The sequence below is a fragment of the Rutilus rutilus genome (genome assembly GCF_951802725.1).
Source record: "Rutilus rutilus genome assembly, chromosome: 4".
NCBI classification, from domain to species: domain Eukaryota; kingdom Metazoa; phylum Chordata; class Actinopteri; order Cypriniformes; family Leuciscidae; genus Rutilus; species Rutilus rutilus.
Genome location: NC_140212.1, coordinates 26,000,356 through 26,019,776, shown reverse-complemented (window position 1 = coordinate 26,019,776; position 19,421 = coordinate 26,000,356). Strand labels below are relative to the sequence as shown.

The window sequence follows — 19,421 nt, the reverse complement described above, 5'->3', positions numbered from 1 at the left end:
CCATCGTGCACTGATTGGAATGAATGTCATCTCGGACTGTTGGGAGGAACTGTTTCGAAGTACACCGGCACGAGCGGCCGCAACATCTGCCGGCCAAGAGTGGGACCGTGTCAGGGCCGATTGCCGCCGGATATGTCTGGCTGAACAGCAGCATGATCGAGAGAGTGTGGGAAGAATAGTTTGTCGCTATGCCCTGTCCATTCCAGCTCAAAGCGAGGCTGTGGTCCGAGTCAGGCTTCCCCCTCGACGTTACCGTCCACATGAATGGGTCCTGGTGGAACCCCATGACGAGGGTCCTAAGGTGGAAGTAGCTCGAGGACTAACCATCGTCCGAGGGGGTAGGGTCCCCGTCCGAGTTCGGAACGCAAACCCCTTCCCGGTGCTTCTATACCGCCACCAGTGTTTGGCCCGAGTGACATCCGTGAAGCCACAGCAGGTTCACGAGCAGGGGGAAGTGAGTTTTGAGCGGGTGAGTCCAACGGTGGTTGAAGTGGCCCTAGCTCGAGTTAGTTCAGGAGTGGAGGAGAGCGGGAGAGGATTGCCGGCCCATTTGCAGGGAGAGTCTTTACGGGGCGAAGGGTTGAGGGAAGAACAAACGGGTCAACTCCACGAGTTCTTGAAGGATTGGCAGCACTTGTTCGCCACCCACGAGGAGGACTATGGCCGCACAGATGCGGTGAAACACCAAATTCCGACTGGAGACGCGGCGCCGAGCCGAGAACGTTATCGACCTGTACCCCCGACCTTGTACCCGGAGGTTCGTACCTTGTTGCGGGGAATGCTTGCTAGAGGGATTATTCGTGAGAGCAGCAGCCCTTGGGCCGCACCTATAGTATTGGTCCGCAAGAAAACGGGCTCCTGGAGGTTCTGTGTGGACTACCGGAGGTTAAATCAGGTAACTAAAAGAGATGCTTTCCCACTACCACGAGTCGAAGATTCCCTCACGAGCCTCACTCAAGCTGCCTGGTATTCTACCCTCGATCTAGCCAGCGGCTACTGGCAGGTGCAAATGGACGAGCATGACCGAGAGAAGACGGCATTCACTACCCCCTTTGTCCTCTATGAATGGGAACGGATGCCATTCGGGCTTTGCAACGCTCCAGCCACATTCCAACGGCTGATGCAGCGTTGTTTGGGCAGTCAGTTGATGGACACCACTCTCGTCTACTTGGATGATGTTATCGTGTATTCTCCTGATTTTAAGTCTCACTTGGAACATCTGGGGCAAGTCTTCCGTTCCCTTGAGCGTTACGGGTTGAAGCTACAGCCCGACAAGTGTCAGCTCTTCCGTAAGGAGGTTAAGTTCTTGGGACATGTGGTCAGTGCGGCGGGGATCTCGGTTGACCCAGAGAAGGTGGTGGTAGTGCAAGAGTGGGCATCACCCCAGACGGTGCGTCAAGTGCGGTCATTCCTGGGCTTTGTGGGTTACTACCGGCGATTCATACAAGACTTCTCCAAGATTGCTAAACCGATTAACCAACTGCTTGGAGGCACCGGGCGAACCCGGGGTCGAGGGTCCCCGACGATCCAATGGGACCCAGCTTGTGAAGCTGCCTTTCAGAGGCTTAAACAAGGGCTGTTGCAGGCCCCGATCCTAGCCTATGCCGACTTCACGCAACCATTTATTCTATACACCGATGCCAGCCAGCTTGGTTTGGGTGCAGTACTGGCACAGAAACAGCAAGGAGCGGAAAGAGTCATTGCTTATGCTAGTCGAAGCTTACACCCCGCCGAAAAGAACGACTCAAATTATAGTTCCTTCAAACTCGAGCTGTTAGCCATGAAATGGGCACTAAGCGAAAAGTTCAAAGACTATCTTTGGGGGGCCAAGGTACAGGTTGTCACAGACAATAATCCGCTGGTACACTTACAAACGGCCAAGCTGGGGGCAGTAGAGCAACGCTGGGTGGCACAACTGGCCAATTTCGACTACCAGATCCAGTATCGACCAGGAAAGGAACACACCAATGCTGATGTATTATCTAGGCTACCGGGTGAAGGATCGGCAGGCCATCTACAGGCTCCCGGAGCGGGGTCCGATGAGGGATTGATGGTGGGGGTCATCGAAGCCCCGGGACAGGAGTCCGAAGACCCTCCTCCATGTTGGGGGTGGGATCCATCACGTTGGAGGTCGTGGCAGGGTGAAGATGGGGATGTGCTGAAGGTACGGACGTGGGTAGAACAGGAGGTTTGGCCCGAGGGGGCGGAACGTCGAGCTGAGACTCGAGTTGTGCGAGGCTTGCTGGGACAGAGGGCGAGGCTGTGCCTAAAAGAAGGGATACTTTGTAGGGCACTGCAGGAGCCCGGTCGAGAAGAGGAGGTCCGTCAGATCGTGGTCCCTGAAGGGCGTTGGCAAGCTCTGTTGGAGGCCTATCATGGCCGGATGGGACATCAGGGGCAAGAGAGGACGTTGGCCTTGTTGAGACGACATTTTTACTGGCCCGGAATGGAGGGCACTACCAGGGCTTACCTCCAGAGGTGTCCACGCTGTATCTTGTTTAAATCTAGGAAGGAGGCCCGGGCACCGTTGGTCCCGATCCAGGCCAAGGCACCTCTGCACATAGTGGCCATGGACTTTCTCACTCTGGGGCGACCGGGGGATCAGGTCCAGAATATTCTTGTCATCACTGACCTGTTTACTAAATACGCCTGGGCCGTCCCCACTGTGGACCAAACTGCTCTTACTACCGCCAATGCCCTCTGGAGATATGTAATTCAGCCGTTTGGTTGTCCGGAAATCCTCCATTCTGATCAAGGGGCCAATTTCGAGTCCAAGGTGATCCGCGAACTGTGCCTCCTGTACGGATGCAAGAAGACCCACACGACCCCTTATCATCCTCAAGGGAACGGGGGGTGTGAGAGGTTCAATCAGACCTTATTGGGCTTACTGGGTACCTTGGAGGAGGAACAGCAGGGCCACTGGGCTGACAGGCTTCCAGCGATGATACAGGCGTATAATAATAGCATACACAGTACCACTGGTTATGCCCCTACTTACCTAATGTTTGGCAGGCATGTGAGACTCCCAATGGATATGCTTATGGGGACCACCGGGGAAGAAGAGGGAGGAAATCTATCTGCTTGGGTGATAAATCACCATCAACGCCTGCAGTCGGCATATGAGCAAGTCGCTGGCCGGATAAACCAAACGGCGTTGAAGAATAAGAGGTTGTATGATCGTACGGCTCGAGAGGCCCCGTTATTACCCGGTGAGAGGGTGTTGGTGCGAGATAATCGCCGGCAGGGGAAAGGGAAGTTGAGCGATCGATGGGAGGCTCAGCCGTACGTCGTTCAGCGACAACCCCGTCCAGACCAACCGGTATACGCACTGCGGCCAGAAGGAGGGGCAGGCCCCGAACGGGTGCTACATCGCATTCTGATTCGCCCTTGCCCGTATTTCCCAAAGCCAGTGGTAAGAGATCCGCCGGCCGACACGTCATGGACACCCCCGCTGGTAGGGTGGGCAGTAATCCCAAGAGGTTTAGGCCTGGGACCACGGCCGGAAGTACCTGACTCCCCTCCCCGACGGTCTCAACGAGGGAATCGGGGTCAGCCACCAGCCAGGTATGGGGACTGGGTGTCAGGAGACCGTTCTCGGGACTAGAACGGTTTGGCGGGGGGGTATGTCACGGGGTGACAAATAAGCCCGGGACTATCCCCGCCAGAGAAATGCCCTTGTTGAGATCCGGGAAGTGAAACACCATCCCAAAGCCAGGGTGAGTGCCTGTCGCTATGGTAACCGAGTGGCGGATTGATAACAGGTGTGGGTAATTTGCGCTGAGCGTTTGAATGGGGCCACGCTAGCTCATGAGAGTATAAAAAGTCAGAAGAAGAGAAAGCATGGGTTGTTCCTCTCCTGCTTGTGGTGCTTTTGTTCTCGTTTGGATGTGGCTGGCTCCTGTTGGGAAGTGTTCTCTGAAGTGTGTCGTTGAGGGCTCGTTGTGAGGAAAAAGGAACGTCGTGTGTATGAGGAATTGAAGACGGAGGGAGAGAGGATTTAAAGAGGGAAGTGCATCGTCGGGATGAAAGAGTGAAGATAAGTAACTGATTATGGAATCTCCTACCACACGTTTGATACTGAGATAGATGTGGGTTGAAGTGCTTGGAGTGTACTGTATGGATATCACTGAGTGAATTAAACTGATTCTCTGCCATTCTTATCTCCTCTTCCCGTTCGGATGGTGAACGAATCCAGTTTATGCCTATGAAGTGTTTAAATTCTCCTTCCTCTCACTACCGATCCTTTGCGTTTTGAACCGAGACCCAGGGTGAGTGCTGGCCTTAAGTATACTTGATGAGTGGATTTGCAGTGTTTGAATTGACGTTCCGTCTCTTCCCCCGTGTGGTATATTGGAGTGGAAATTCCTGTGAGTGTGTGAAGGTCTGCTTTTAACTGTCGTGTGCTCGCCCAAGAGGCAGGCTGGTATATTGTACATCTTCAGAGCTTGGAGAGATCGAGTACGTCCAATTGCGGAAAGGCTTGGGAAGGACAGCTGGAGTGACGTTTCTGTCTTCCCCACGACACTTGTGAGAACATTATATTGCTGTGTGAAGTATTGACTCTGTCTGCCCTAGAGAAAGCCCAGCCCAGTCTGTGACTGTGAGTGTGCTGCAGCCCTGAAGCCCACCTGTATGGAGTGAAGTTCCTGGTTTCTCCGCGACACATGTGAGAACATTATATTGCTGTGTGAAGTATTGACTCTGGGCTGGGCTTTCTCTAGGGCAGACAGTCTGTGACTGTGAGTGTGCTGCAGCCCCGAAGCCCACCTGTATGGAGTGAAGTTCCTGGTTTCTCCGCGACATCTGTGAGAACATTATATTGCTGTGTGAAGTTATGATTCTGTCTGTTCCAGAGAAAGCCCAGTTCAGTCTGTGACTGAGTTCACTACAGCTTGAAGCCCACCGAGAAAGCCCAGTTCAGTCTGTGACTGTGAGTTCACTACAGCTTTGAAGCCCACCTGTACGGTGTGAAGTTCCTGTCTTCCCCACGACACCTGTGAGAACATTATATTGCTGTGTGAAGTTATGATTCTGTCTGTTCCAGAGAAAGCCCAGTTCAGTCTGTGACTGAGTTCACTACAGCTTTGAAGCCCACCTGTACGGTGTGAAGTTCCTGTCTTCCCCACGACACCTGTGAGAACATTATATTGCTGTGTGAAGTTATGATTCTGTCCGTCCTAGAGAAAGCCCAGTTCAGGCTGTGACTAAAGCCCAGCTTGGTCTGTGACCGTGAGTTCGCTACAGCCCTGAAGCCATCGGTACGGTGTGAAGTCCCTGTCTTTCTTGCGACACACGTGAGCCATTCTACCTGTGACCGTGAGTCCGCTACAGCCCTGAAGTTCATCTGTAGGGTGCGAAGTACTCACCCGTCCAAGACACCCGTGAGAGTTGTGCACCGCTCCTGAGCTTGTCCCCTCCTGCCCTAGGGGAAGTCTCGTATGGTGTTTACGGAGGACCTGCTGCAGTCTACCTGTCCACTTCTTACCGTTGTAATTGCCCTTGGTGTAGAAGGAGCCTGGTCGACCTACTTACCGTAAGATACTTACCTACACATTATTGACTGCTGTGAACTGTTCCCCACGTGGAAGAGGAGAGGAAGCTTTGACCATCTGCTCATTGGAAAACTCACCTGTTTCACCTCCTCCCATTGTGAACCTGATACCAGCGTGGAAGAAGGAGCTCGGTCAATCTATCTACCGTAAGATACTTACCTGCCCATCATCGACTGCTGTGAACTGTCCCCTACGTGAAAGAGGAGAGGAAGCTTTGACCATCCGCTCATCGGAGAACTCACCTGTCCATTACCCCCCACCGTGCACCTGATACCAGCCTGGGAGAAGGAACGTCGACAACCTACTTACCGTAAGATACTTACCTGTCCATTATCGACTGCTGGGAACTGTTCCCCTCACGTGCAAGAGGAAAGGAAACTTGGATCATCTACCCACCTGTGAGGAACTCACCTGTCCAATACTTACCTGTCCAGCACTCCTCACTGGGAATCGCCGCCCGTGGGGAAGGGTGTGTCTGCTTGCCCCGCCTGGGATCCTCCCTGGACGAGGGAGAGAAGAAGACTTTTAGATTAGGATTATAAATTATTTTACTCTCAATAAAATTGTTACTTTTATCCTCCGTCTCTGGTCTCGTCTCTGGCACGCTCCTCAAAGTGTTCTTGGTCTAGGGGTGGGTGTAGTCTGGTTCGGCCCATCCCGACCTGTGACACTAACATAGAGCAATAGCCTTTGTTAATGTTAGTTAATAAAATATTTGTGTTCATGTTAGTACACAGTGCATTAACTAATGTTAACAGATACAAATTTGGATCCCAAAAATGTCTTATAAAATGTTGAGCTTAACAATAACTAAGATAAATAAACGCTGTAGAAGTTTTGTTCATTAATTGTTGGTTCATGTTAACTAATGCTAACAAAATGAAACCTTATTATTAAGTGTTACCATTTTTTAATAAAGAAAGTTGGCCATACGAATGTAAAATTAATTTTAAAAGTTAAGGAATCTTACACTGGTTGAAACTAGGCTACTTTATTGTATATGTTTGATTTATGTTGAAGTGTTCGGAACATAGCTTTTAATGGTGAGCCTTTTGTTTATGTATATAGGCTTTCAAAGTATATAAAAATTTGAATTTAGATTTATCGGCCAATATATCGGTTATCTAGCCTGACGTCGTCATACTCAGATTCTGGTCAGAATATGAGTCTGATACTGCTCCATTGGGCTGTGATTATGGGGCGTTTTTCAACCAAACCAGGGCTGCGTTCAGCCCCGACAAAACGTTGCACAACGTTTTTTAAACAGAAACGGTGATGCGTTGAACACACTGTTCTGATGACGCAAGAGTTGCAACTATGGCAGCTGAGAAGGCTCATTCTTTGTGTTCTTTGTGAAGAATTTTCTGAGCCTGATGAAGTCGGTATAAATATGTGTTTAATACTACAAAATATGCCCGATGTTACAGTTACTACAGTTACTGCACTTGCCGCCCAGAACAAAAGAGAACATCCCAATCGAGTGAAGGGATTTGTGGAAACTGAAATGGAAGCACACGTCTTACCTAATTACTAAAACACATCTATTTAGCCTCACATACTGACTTTATTTGTAGGTCATACTGTTTTAATACCCTGTATTTTCTTTCTCATTTTTAGGAAAAGCACTTAATTACCATTGTTTATTTCTATACCAATACACTTGCAATGAAGCTAAAAATATAAACAACTACATCATTATGTTGATATCCTATATTTTTTACAATAAAACTTTAGACAAACATGTCTTATAAGATCCTCAGTTTTTGCGTATACCGAGCTGCATCAAACACATTCTTGAACCCATTGTGCGAGTTCACTTTAATACGGCATGCTTTATATACATCTTTAAATGTCCATTGCTACTATGTGACATTAATAACTAACAAAGTAAGGGAAGTATCATTAAAATTATTACATAGCCAAAGCATACTTAAAAATATTTAAATAAGATATAAACACAAACTGGTCTTTTTGTGGAACTCCTAGTGAAACAGCACTTAATATATTTTTGAGATTGTCCTTATAAACAAAGATTATGGATTGATTTTGTTAAACGTATTATCTGAAATTTGCTTTTTATTTTGAACAAAAAAAGAAAGAAACAAAAATTAAATACTGAGGCACTAAGAGCTATATTACTCAGATTTCACTGCAGATTTAGTTAAATATAGATTCAAGAGTGTTTAACATTAATATTTAAAAGATACAAAATTTGAAGATTTATAAGACTTAAATATTTATATATATTTAGACTAGAGAGAGAGAGAAAGAGAGAGAGAGAAAGAGAGAGAGAGAAATTCAACGTCAATCCTCCACACTCCATGTAATTAACAGGCAGAATGTGCACAATAAGTTGGTTTGCAAACTGCCATGAAACGTCAAAGAAGGACTTTTATTTTGGTCTGTGATGTGACGTCATAAGGCTGCGCATCCCCTCGTCTGTTGTGATTCGGGCTGAAGAAAGGTTTGTGTTTGTAAACATTTAAAGCGTTTAAATCGATACAAATCCCTCAATCACATTTATACCAACGATGTAAAACGAGTGAATTATAATTCCTTGTAATATCATATTGCTTGTTTAACATTAATTAACGTTATTTTTGTGAGTAAAGCGCATCCTTACATGAGTAACATAAAAGGTGCTTCTCATTTTGCTCCTTATGAATCAGTTTATCGTAAACACTAATTTGGTAACGGCAATGAATGATGAAGGAACAGCTTTTCCAAATAAGGTTAATAATGATTCATTGATTTCAAGCGCTCGATTCATTGATTTCAAGCGCTCGTTTCATCGCATGCTGAAGAAACATGTTGGTATAAATGAGAACACAAACAATGACAACATTTATTAACCAGTTGCTAATGTTTTGAAACCTACAACTCATTAAATACAACTAAATATGAAATGTCTGTATAATTTGTGTGTTTTATATTAGTTGTGTTAGTTTTGAGGGTTTTTTGAGGCCATTTAACCCTTTAAGGCCAAGGCATTTTTTCAAGTTTTTTTTCCCCTTTCTTTCTGAGTGACATACACAAAAAGACTCATAAGTTCAAAACTATAGCAAGGAGAGTCAAAATATTGGTATTGATAGAGAACCTTTTAGAAAAAAAAGTCATTACATTTGGACATCCTCATGCTAAGAAAATACTTTTTTTAAATTACATTACACAATTAAATTACACATCTTTTTTTATTTGACATGCAATAAGGTAGGAGGACAAATCTTTGTTTGGTCATGTTCCCCTACATGTGAGCTGAATATAAAATTATTTAATTTACAAGTGTCATGCTTATGATGTATGACATCAATTGCTGCTTTATTTATTCAGAGACCGAAGTAACTTCAAGTTATTAGTGTAACAACAGCCACCCCCTAAATAAATACATTCTACTGGCTAGGACCTGGAGGAGGCACCTGCGCATGCTAGAGAGTAGAGCGTGACTTTTGACGGTTAACGGACAGGTCCTTCTGTACTTGCATTCACAAAATCAAGGTGGCAATTGAAAACTGTGTATAATCACCATACAAAAGTTCACTTCAAGAATGACCACACTGCTGACGTGATCTTATCTCTAGCACTCCTTGCACACGTGAGTTATTGCAGGCACATATCAGCACGTTATCAAACCGGCATAATTTTTCATATCGGTCAATGACAATTATATTTTCAGCCTTTATCGGCCGATTCGGATGTCGTGCTGATAATATCGTGCATCCCTAACATATGTGTTATTCCATTCAGTGGTTGCTTAGTAATTTGATTATGATTTTTATTTCATGGGGTGTTGTACCGCCGGCAATACACTTAGGGTATAAAGGATTAAAGGGTTAGTTCACCCAAAATTTTTAATTCTGTCATTAATAATTACTCACCCTCATGTCGAAACCCGTAAGACCTTTGTTCATCTTCGGAACACAAATGAAGATATTTTTTATGAAATCTGAGAGCTTTCTGTCCCTCCATTGACAGCAACGTCATTGCAACTTTCAAGGAATGAGGGTGAGTAATTAATGACTGAATTTTCATTTTTGGGTGAACTATTCCTTTAAAGCCATTCCCTCTGATTGACTCTTACTAGTGCACTGACTACTGAACTAGGGAGCTGATTGAGACGCACACAGAGATTTAGTTTTGATTTAATTATTTCTGTTAATTATTCTTATCTTAAACACGACAGAGTGTCCAAACACAGAAAACTCCTGGTGAAGCAGCTGAGATCCACGTGACACTATTATAAAGATGGCGTTTGTTAAAGAGGAGAATGAAGATATGAAGATTGAAGAAACATTCAGTGTAAAACAAGAAGATACTGAGGAACAAACAGGTTGGTTTCATTCTCAAAACTGAACTCAGTCATTTAATATATTGACGTCAACAGAAATGAAGTATATTTTTGAAGAATGTCATATGAGTGTCCTAATTCAAGTTATTTTATTTGACATGGAGCGGGTCACTTGAAGTTGAGCATCAGTTATTATGACATGTTACACATTAAGTTAGAAAAAAGTCATATGAATTAGGGATGTGACGGTTAGGAAATTTTCCCACCACTTATTTGACGTGTTACAACACCGGTATGACCGGGGTGGGTGGGTGGTTTTTCCCTCTTTTGCACCTCGCTTTTAAATCGCTCATTCGAAGGCGAAAGTAAAATTCGCAGGGCCACGAAGGCATTGATAAAGGTGCAGAGCGAGCGTTTCAATTAATTCCTATGGCAGTTGTTCTTCCATACGAATAAACTGAATACGCTCTGTGCCAGTGGACACTGTAATGAATATGTCCGTGCGCATTTTACAAGTCGGGGCGCCATTTGCTTGAATGGTGAGTTCATTATTATTCTTAATGAAAAACACAGCAAGTAGAAAGACACAAGTCAGCTCCTGCATTGAGCAGACACATTCAGGTTTTAATTGTCTGTTGTCTAACTGAACTAAATAATTTTTGTTAATATAAGAAATCAAAAGGGCGGTGCTACAGTGGGCAAGTGATGTAACCGGTGCTGCGGCTGAACACTGGTAACACCGACTATCGCTGCAAACCTAATATGAATGTAGCCTAAAAAATAATTATTAACACCATCAAAGTTCCTTTCAAGGAAGGTCTGTTACCTCGGCGGCCATATTTGTGACACCTCAGTCTATTTCGGGCATCCAAGACCAAGGCTGCATCCGAAATCGCATACTCTCTTGAGGAGGTACTTATTTTATAAGTAATTACTTCACAACCGCTAACAAAGTATGTTCTATAAATCATGAGTGTGTATGAATGTAATCGGGAAGTACTACATTCGCCATGCTGTCATTACTACTACCAGCATCAGTTATGTCGCTTCACTGCAATTCACAAATCCATTTAAAGTGTCCATCGTATAGCACACTTCAGAATCTCGCCAGAAGTCACCCAGGTACTTTTTGCCTACTCTTTTATGAGTACTGTGAATTCTGACAATTATTTCTTCTATTAATCGGATGAAAAATCATTGAAATTTGTTTCATTAAAAAGTTCACAAATATTGATAGTTGTTTAAAACAAAATTCCTAGAGATGTATCGATTGATTGGTCAGGAACCGGAAACAGACGATTTTTCTCATGATCGGCCCGTATCGTTGACCAGTCAGTCTCGCGTCTTTCCAATTCCGAGCTGTTCCGTTTTGTTGCCAGTGGTGCAGGCAATAAATGTCACAACCACACTCACACTCACAGCCTCATGTAAACATGTCATTAGCTTGGAAGTTCTTTACTGTGAGTAAAGACACAAAGTTCGCAATTTGCAATACTTGTAAGGCCAAAGTAAACGGCGGGGAAGCCACCACGAAAACGTTTAGAACATTGCTTTCCTAATTAGACACTAGTTTTGTCAATACATCAATAAGTCAATACATATTGTCAATACAATTTGATACATATCAATACTGAAATATCTTAAACAGTTCCAATACACCTTTTCTGCAGTATTGATACACTGATACCAACTGCACGTTTTTTGGCCTCTTCTTTCTGACAGTAAATTGACACACACCCGCCTCCTCACTCACTCGGCTCATTCGCTCTGGTAGAATAGTGCTTGTATTGCGCATAATTTTACTAAGTCCCACAGGGCTGACACCAAAATCAAGCGCACCACTGATCTATACAAGTGGCGGACACATAAAGCCTTCTCTCAAACATCTTGTGAGTCTCAAGTACCAAAATGGCTAAAACAGAGAACGGTGTATCTGCAGTGACAGTTTTTGAACAAAACATATTTTGTATCCGTATACCAGGAGAAGGGTACATTTTTACAGTTTAAGCCTGTGCATTGCTCCTGGCTTTAGGTGTTGTTTACATGACACTTGTAAACGGAAAACTTTTCGGCGTTTATTTACATGACAACGGCAGTTGTTGTCTGTACGTGTAAAACGTTTTTAGTACATTGGTGTCGTGTAAAACATAACCTTTGAGCAAGAGAGAGAGAGCACAACATTTAAAATTTGCACAGATTCTAAATCTTGCCTCAAAGCACTTAAATCTTATAAGAACGACCACCCCACAATTGTTGAAATAACAGCAAAAGTTAATCTGCTGGATTCCGGGTCAAATGAGGCTAATTGGTTATGAACAGGCAGATGCTGCAGCAAAGAAAGCTCTCCCTGAGAATTACAGAATGTTAAATTCCTCCATCAGATCTCAAACTTGTACTAAAATTGTATAAAATGGAATGGGACAACTGTTTTAATAAGTTATATGAAGTCAATCCAATCATACATTTTTTTTTTTTTTTTTTTTTTTTGCCATGTTTCGTTATTTAGTGTAGACATGACCAGACTGTTTACACAAGATGCTTAATTGGTCATTCCAGACTTACTCAATTGTTTTTATTGAAAGTAATGTATCACCAACATGTACTATTTGTAGACTCTGTTTATAAAACATTTTTTGTTGGAATGTACTGCCTTAAATGTCGCTAGGCTATGTTTATACTCAGTTCTCTAATGAATGTTTTCTAAAAGGTTTCATCAGGAATAATCGTAATTTTTTTTAATCAAATATTGAAGTGACAAATCGTATAATATTTGTTATAATGATGTGAGTTGGTTGTCAATTTCTGTTTTCCATTACTACTCCATGTTACTGCTATTTGTTTCTTTAAAAAATACATGGATCTTGCCATAAAAATAGCCATAGATGACAGTAAAAACAAACAAACATACCAAACTGTTATTCTGAAAATACATTATTAATAATAATTAATTGTATTTTTTATTTTACTGTATGCTAGTATTTTTTGCAATGGAAAAATATTTATTTGATTTTTGGTTACTTTTTATAATTTAATAAAAATAATACTTTAAAAATAATGGTTACTATTATTACAGTTTTACTGTAATCTGGAACATACGTCAATGTCCGTCTTGAGCTGAAGATTTCAAAGTTATACCTCGAGTCTGTGACTAATGGTTCAGGAGTTATGGCCAAAAATGTGCAACTTTTATGTTTTTAGTGCTGTAGCACTAAAATAGTGTAATTGCCTCTAAAAATTTCGCTCTACCATCTGGTCAAGTTTCAAGTCTTTAAGCCTTACAGTTTGGTCTGCATAATCAGGTTTAGGGCAGAAGAAATATAATAATAAAAATCCTAACAATAACAAGAGGGTTTTAGTGCTGTGTGCTTGAACCCCTAAAATCCTTACAATGACAATAAGGTTTCCCTAATAAAAATCCTTACAATTAAAAGGGGGTTTCAACACTTTGTGCTTGAACCCTTAATACAATTTCTTACAGCAATAGTAGGGTTTCAGAACTTTGTGCTTGAACCCCTTATAATAGCCTGATAAAAATCTAAACTTACGTTTTATTATTAATATCCAACTGAACACAACTGAATTTTTTTTTAATTTAACCAAATTGAGCTTATTTATTGACCCTGCAACTTTTTTTAAGGTGGAAGAAGGCTGTTCTACAAATGTTAGAAATCAAAGGACAAATCCATTCAGATCTACAATCTTTTGTGCAGAGGTTTTTGATACAATAATTAATTCTTCAGGTTTGGTAGGAATTAATAGAATAAATTAACTTGACATTCCATCTTTTATAACATTAATACATTCTGCTACAGAGTTATGACGTTTTGTTAGGTTGTGGGGAATTTTAAAACTGAATATCATCTGCATAAAATAATGATAAAAGCAGAGGACCTAATACTGAGCCCTGTGGCACACCAATACTTCTTTGATAAGATATTTCTTAATTTACACAAGTTATAGCAGTCGAATAGATGGGACCTGAACCATGCTGATGCTTGTCCACAAATGTCAACATAATTCTCAAGCTGTCCAAGAGAATGTTGTGATCTGTGTTGATGAAAGATGTAATGAAAGATGTAACTTTATTAAGCACAGTTTCTGTGCTACAATGGGGCTTAAATCCTAGCTGATGTTTTTGTGTGTGTTTTTTTACAGATACTTTTACTCTGCATAAGTGATTATTGTTGAGAGAACAATATTTTTCTAATATTGTTGACATGAATGTCAGATTTGAGATTGGTCTATAACTAACCAGTTCCCCTGGATGACTGTGTGTGTGTGTGTTTACACTTTATTTTGGTGGTCCCCTTTGAACATTCTGTTTGACTATAATTAATGTTAATGAGAGTTAGTAATAATAATAAAAAATTGTAATTTGGTACATTTATATAGCGCTTTTCTGGGTACTCAAAGCACTTTACATGGAAGGGGGAATCTCCTCAACCACCACCAATGTGCAGCATCCACCTGGATGATGCGACAGCAGCCATATTGCGCCAGAACGCCCACCACACACCAGCATATAGGTGGAGGGGAGAGAGAGTGATGAAGCCAGTCAGTATGTAGGGATGATTAGGAGGCCATGGTGAACAGAGACCAATGGGCAAATTTGGTCAGGATGCCGGGGTTACACCGTACTCTTTTTTTTTTTTTCAGAAGGACATCCTAGGATTTTTAATGACCACAGAGAGTCATTTTCTAAGCCTATATGACTAGGAACTACTCTCATTCCGGCGTAATAATCAAGGAACTGTGCGGCTGTACCATGGGTGCAGCAGGCGTAATGATATGACGCAGCGCCTGAAAATAGGTCTAATAGGTTAGACAAACTTAGTCCCGGTCACGTTGGAAGAAGTTACCGGGCTGGGGACTATTTTCAGGCGCTGCGTCATATCATTACGCCTCCTGCACTCATGGTACAGCCACATAGTTCCTTGATTATTACGCTGGAATGAGAGTAGTTCCTAGCCATATAGGCTTAGAAAATCGCAACTTTTCATTTTCCGTCGATCTTAGTACTCGGTTTAACTACAGAAGAGTCAAGTTTTAAATAGGAAAAATATTGAAACTCTTTGGTCATTTTGAAAGAAATGCTACTGGACTCATCAGAATCAATGATCTGTGCTAAGCTATGCTAAAAGTGGTACCGTCAGACCCGGAGTTCGGCTGAATGGATTCTAAAACGGTAAAACTCAACTGTTTAACTCTGGGGGAGTTGTAAAATGAGCTTATTTCCGAAAAAAGTGGAGTATCCCTTTAAAGTTTTTGGGATGTGTCATAAACAAAGCAAAGATTTGACAATGTTGTTTTGAGATAACAGGAAACACCTTTTTCGGTAGCTTAGTAGTTATGGGATCTAGCATACATGTTTTGGGTTTTGATGCTTTAGTTTACATGTCTAAATGTTTTGATGTCTGTTGTTCTGTGACAGAAAACTGGGGTTAACTTTTATTTGTCTTTTTTCGCTTAGACCTGATGCCACTGAAAGAGGAGAGTGAAGTACTGAATGAAATGGAAGAAAAAGATCTGTATCAGAATCATCATGCTTTCATGACTCAAGAAAAATCATTTAGTTGCTCACAGACTGAGATGACGTCCTCACAAAAAACAGCTCAGAAGATAGGAACTGAAAGTAATTTCACCTGCTTTCAGTGTGGAAAGTGTTTCAATCAACATGAAAACCTTATAGTCCACATGGGAATACACACTGAAAAGAGCTCTTTTACCTGCCAACAGTGTGGAAAAGGATTTACTCAAAAAGGAACCCTTAACAGGCACATGAGAATTCACAGTGGTGAGAGCTCTTTCACCTGCCAACAGTGTGGAAAGAGTTTCGCTCAAAAAGGAAACCTTAAGAAACACATGCGAATTCACACCGGAGAGAAGCCTTATACCTGCAGACTGTGTGGAAAGAGTTTCACAGTAGCGCTAAACCTTAGGTATCACATGAACAGTCACAGTGGAGAAAAGCCATTCAGATGTGATCAGTGTGGAAAGAGATTCACACGTAAAGAACACTTTAAAAACCACATGAAGATTCACTCGAGAGAGAACTGTTTTGTATGTCATCAGTGTGGAAAAAGTTTCCCTGAAAAAGGAAACCTTAAAATCCACATGAGACTTCATACTGGAGAGAAGCCTTATACATGCACTCAGTGCGGAAAGAGTTTCACATATAAAAAATCCCTTGATGCCCACATGAGAAATCACACTGGAGAGAACCCTTTCACTTGCCAACTGTGCGGAAAGAGCTTCACTCAAAAAGGAAACCTTAAAATCCACATGGAAATACACACTGGCGAGAGCTCTTACACCTGCCAACAGTGTGGAAATAGTTTCACTCAAAAAGGAACCCTTAACAGACACATGAAACTTCACACAGGAGAGAGCTCTTTCACCTGCCAACAGTGTGGAAAGTGTTTCAATCAAAAAGGAAACCTTAAAAAACACGAGAATTCACACCAGAGAGAAGCCTTATACCTGCATCATTTTCCCGTTATAACTTTAAAGCTGCTTTGAAACAATCTATTGTATTGAAGGGAGTGGATTCTAGAATCCACTGCTGCTTCAATCTATATCTAATGAGTGTTTATAATCAAGGTATTAATCAATATTTTTCTTTCTAAATATCAAATGAGTTTAATGACTTCTCCAAGTGTATGAGATTTGACTTTGTTATAGAAGTAACCAGTGTGATTACTGAAATGTTTTTTTTTATGTTCTTTAATGTCTGTATTAAATATCTGAGAGGTGACAGGGCTAGGAATGCAGTAACAGTGCTTGCTCATTCAGCCCGGCTTCCAGAAATGAAATATGGACTTGTTTTGTTTGAGAAAGGTCTTCAACGTGTGTTAAAACATCTTCTAGCACACCATGACAACTATAGGTCACGAGGGGTTACATTGGAACCAATAGTTTAAGACACACAGTCTTGTGACCTCGGAGGGCCACTCATACCTAACTCAGGGTCCTGGTGGCTGCCGTATAGACTATGGAGATATGCTACTGCCTATCAGTCCATGTGTGGAAATTTACTATGTTTATCTATTTCTTAGCCAATCAGAATCATTCAACCTGAAGCAAGGACGTTCCTTAGACCTTGGTGAGAAGGGTATATTTGCTGTGATCTTTGTAACTGTAAGCGGGGTGGCCTACGAACTCCTTGTGAGTTTTGAAGCTGACTTCTGCTGATGAAACTGCAAACTATCTTCAGTAAAACAAATCTTCAATTTATTATAATTCTGACTCTTGTCTTAAATTGACTGCACTTCTAACTCCTGGGGCCTCATTTATAAAACTTTGCGTAGGATTTGCGTCAGAAGTGGCGTACGGATGAAACATAGGACGTGCGTACGCACAGAAATATTCGTATTTTATAAAACCGTGCGCGCGCACGCACATCCTACACAGTTTTCCCTTAATAAATCACAATCAATTCTAAATGTAGCGCAGCTTTTGCGGCTTCATGTCACGCCCATAGTTGCCCATAAATAATCTGTGAAACGCCCACAAGTTAATATTCATCGATTGCGAAATCATGGCAAACACAGAGAGGAAAACCAAGAAACGTAACTTCACTCAACTAAGAGCGCAAGATCAGCCATTGTGCGTCATTATGCATTGTGATGGCATCATGGCATTTTATTACCATCCATTTGATTGCATCTGACAAGCTACAGATGTGTTATGAGGATGAATTGCATAACATGCCAGTATTATTGCATTACATATTGATTTTGTTTGTTTTACACTGCAGATCGATCAAACGGGTGTTCGTGTAGGCTGTTAATTGTAAGACTTGCTTTGTGAAGTCTTCATGTTATTTATGAGAGGCAGCATTGCCATTTCTTTTACACAACGGTCTAGAGTTTCACACACTTTCACGTGTTTCTTCCATCTGCCGACGGTGTCGCCATTTCTCATTTCACCCGTTTTTGTGTGTACGCCTGGGTCAGAGTTTGCGTGAAGGACCGCACATTTTCCCGTCAAGTTTGCTTTTTATAAATACCAATTATTGCGTAGAGAGCGGCGTACGCCTTCTTTTGTGCGTACGCAACGTTTATAAATGAGGCCCCTGGTCTTAATTAATCAAATCTGGTCCTTGAGTCTTTAACTGTAAATTCCCTAACAGTATAAAGCGCTATTTAAAAAAAGCTGATTTGACTGTGGAAAGAGTTTCACGGCAGAACTAAACTTTTTGTATTACATCAACAGTCACTGGAGAAAAGCCGATCAGATGAGTTAATTGTGAAAGAGATTCACGTATAAAGTAAACCTTAACCCTTTTAAATGGGCTGTGTCATCGCTGACACATCCAACCAGCTGTATTTGTTATCATAACTTTTCAACCATTTGCACTATCAAAATAATTCAAATTACTCCTGACATTAGATGACAGTAGTCATGCGCTTTTCGGCAATATATGTCTTATTATGGTAATTCCATGGTTTCCATCAGCCAATGACTTTTGGGGAGAGCAGTAAGGAAGGATTTGAACAGAGATATGAAGCATGGCAAGTTAGTGTTTTGGATTGCATAATATAATAATGAAATAAAAAAAAAATTATTGCAAATGTAGGAGTATACACTAGAAAAGGCGATTGCGATGATTGTTAATGAGACTTGGGAGGAGGCTGAGCCGGGACTCCTTCACACATTTTAGCATGTGTATGTATATATATGTGTGTGTGTATGAAAAAAGGCTCCTCAGTGAAAACTGCAACAAATATGTTACTAAAATGACTTGTATATATGTATTATATATATTTTTTTTAACTTTGAGGTGTTAGATTCTATCGTTAGTGATTTTTCAGATTATTTCTAAATAAAAATTCAGTACGTTTATTCCTTTTTTTAACTTAAATTTCTCCATTTTCCAATTTTCACCATTCAGTCCATATTTACGATTCTTTGTATCCTTTAGCCACTGCCCACGATGTGTTGGATGCTTCACTGGAAACCAAAAGTAACTCACTCACGCTATAAGTTTACTCTTTTAATTCTTGCACCCAGGAACAAAACAAGTTGACACAATTATCATTATCATGATTTGTTTAGAAGTATTTCTTACTAAAGTAAGGCGGTATTTGATGCTGGTAAGCGTATCCATAGCAGACAGGTGGGAGTTGCCTTGGGCGGCAACATGCCCAGTACATTATGGTTGTTGAAGTTTTCCTACTTATTTGGCAAAAGGTTGTATTCACTAGTCAGGTAGCACTGATTTAAATTTATTTACCTTTCTACTGTATAGGCTGCCAAGTTTTACTGAAAGCTCAATTTGCCAGTGGTGAAGTACCCCTTTAACCCTTAATCGCTGTTAAAAAAGGATAACACTTAAGATGTTTGGGAGTCATTTTGATGTCATTTTGACCCCAGACTTTTAAAGAGCAATTGCATAAGGAAATATACATTTTTTAAAGGAGTCATAACCTGCAATTTTCACTTTTCCACGAGAATCAATGTATGTTATGATCGACTAACGATTATACACTGGCCGGGAAGCCGATATTTAAAAGTGAAGCGTTTGTTTACCTCAGGGTAAATAAACCAGCGCGCGTGCACGCGCACTCAAATACGAGATTTTG

At 41.8% G+C, this 19,421-nt stretch overlaps 1 protein-coding gene across 1 annotated transcript; it reads left to right on the top strand.

Annotated features, from left to right (window-relative positions):
- The first annotated feature begins 7,946 nt into the window (after window positions 1-7,946).
- On the top strand, window positions 7,947-18,374 carry LOC311289464 (uncharacterized protein). Its single transcript, XM_084407500.1, has 3 exons — window positions 7,947-8,016; window positions 9,733-9,879; window positions 15,308-18,374. Exons 2-3 carry the CDS (start codon window positions 9,795-9,797, stop codon window positions 16,354-16,356), a joined length of 1,134 nt encoding a protein of 377 aa, XP_084263626.1. The 5' UTR covers window positions 7,947-8,016; window positions 9,733-9,794; the 3' UTR covers window positions 16,357-18,374.
- Window positions 18,375-19,421: the final 1,047 nt, after the last annotated feature.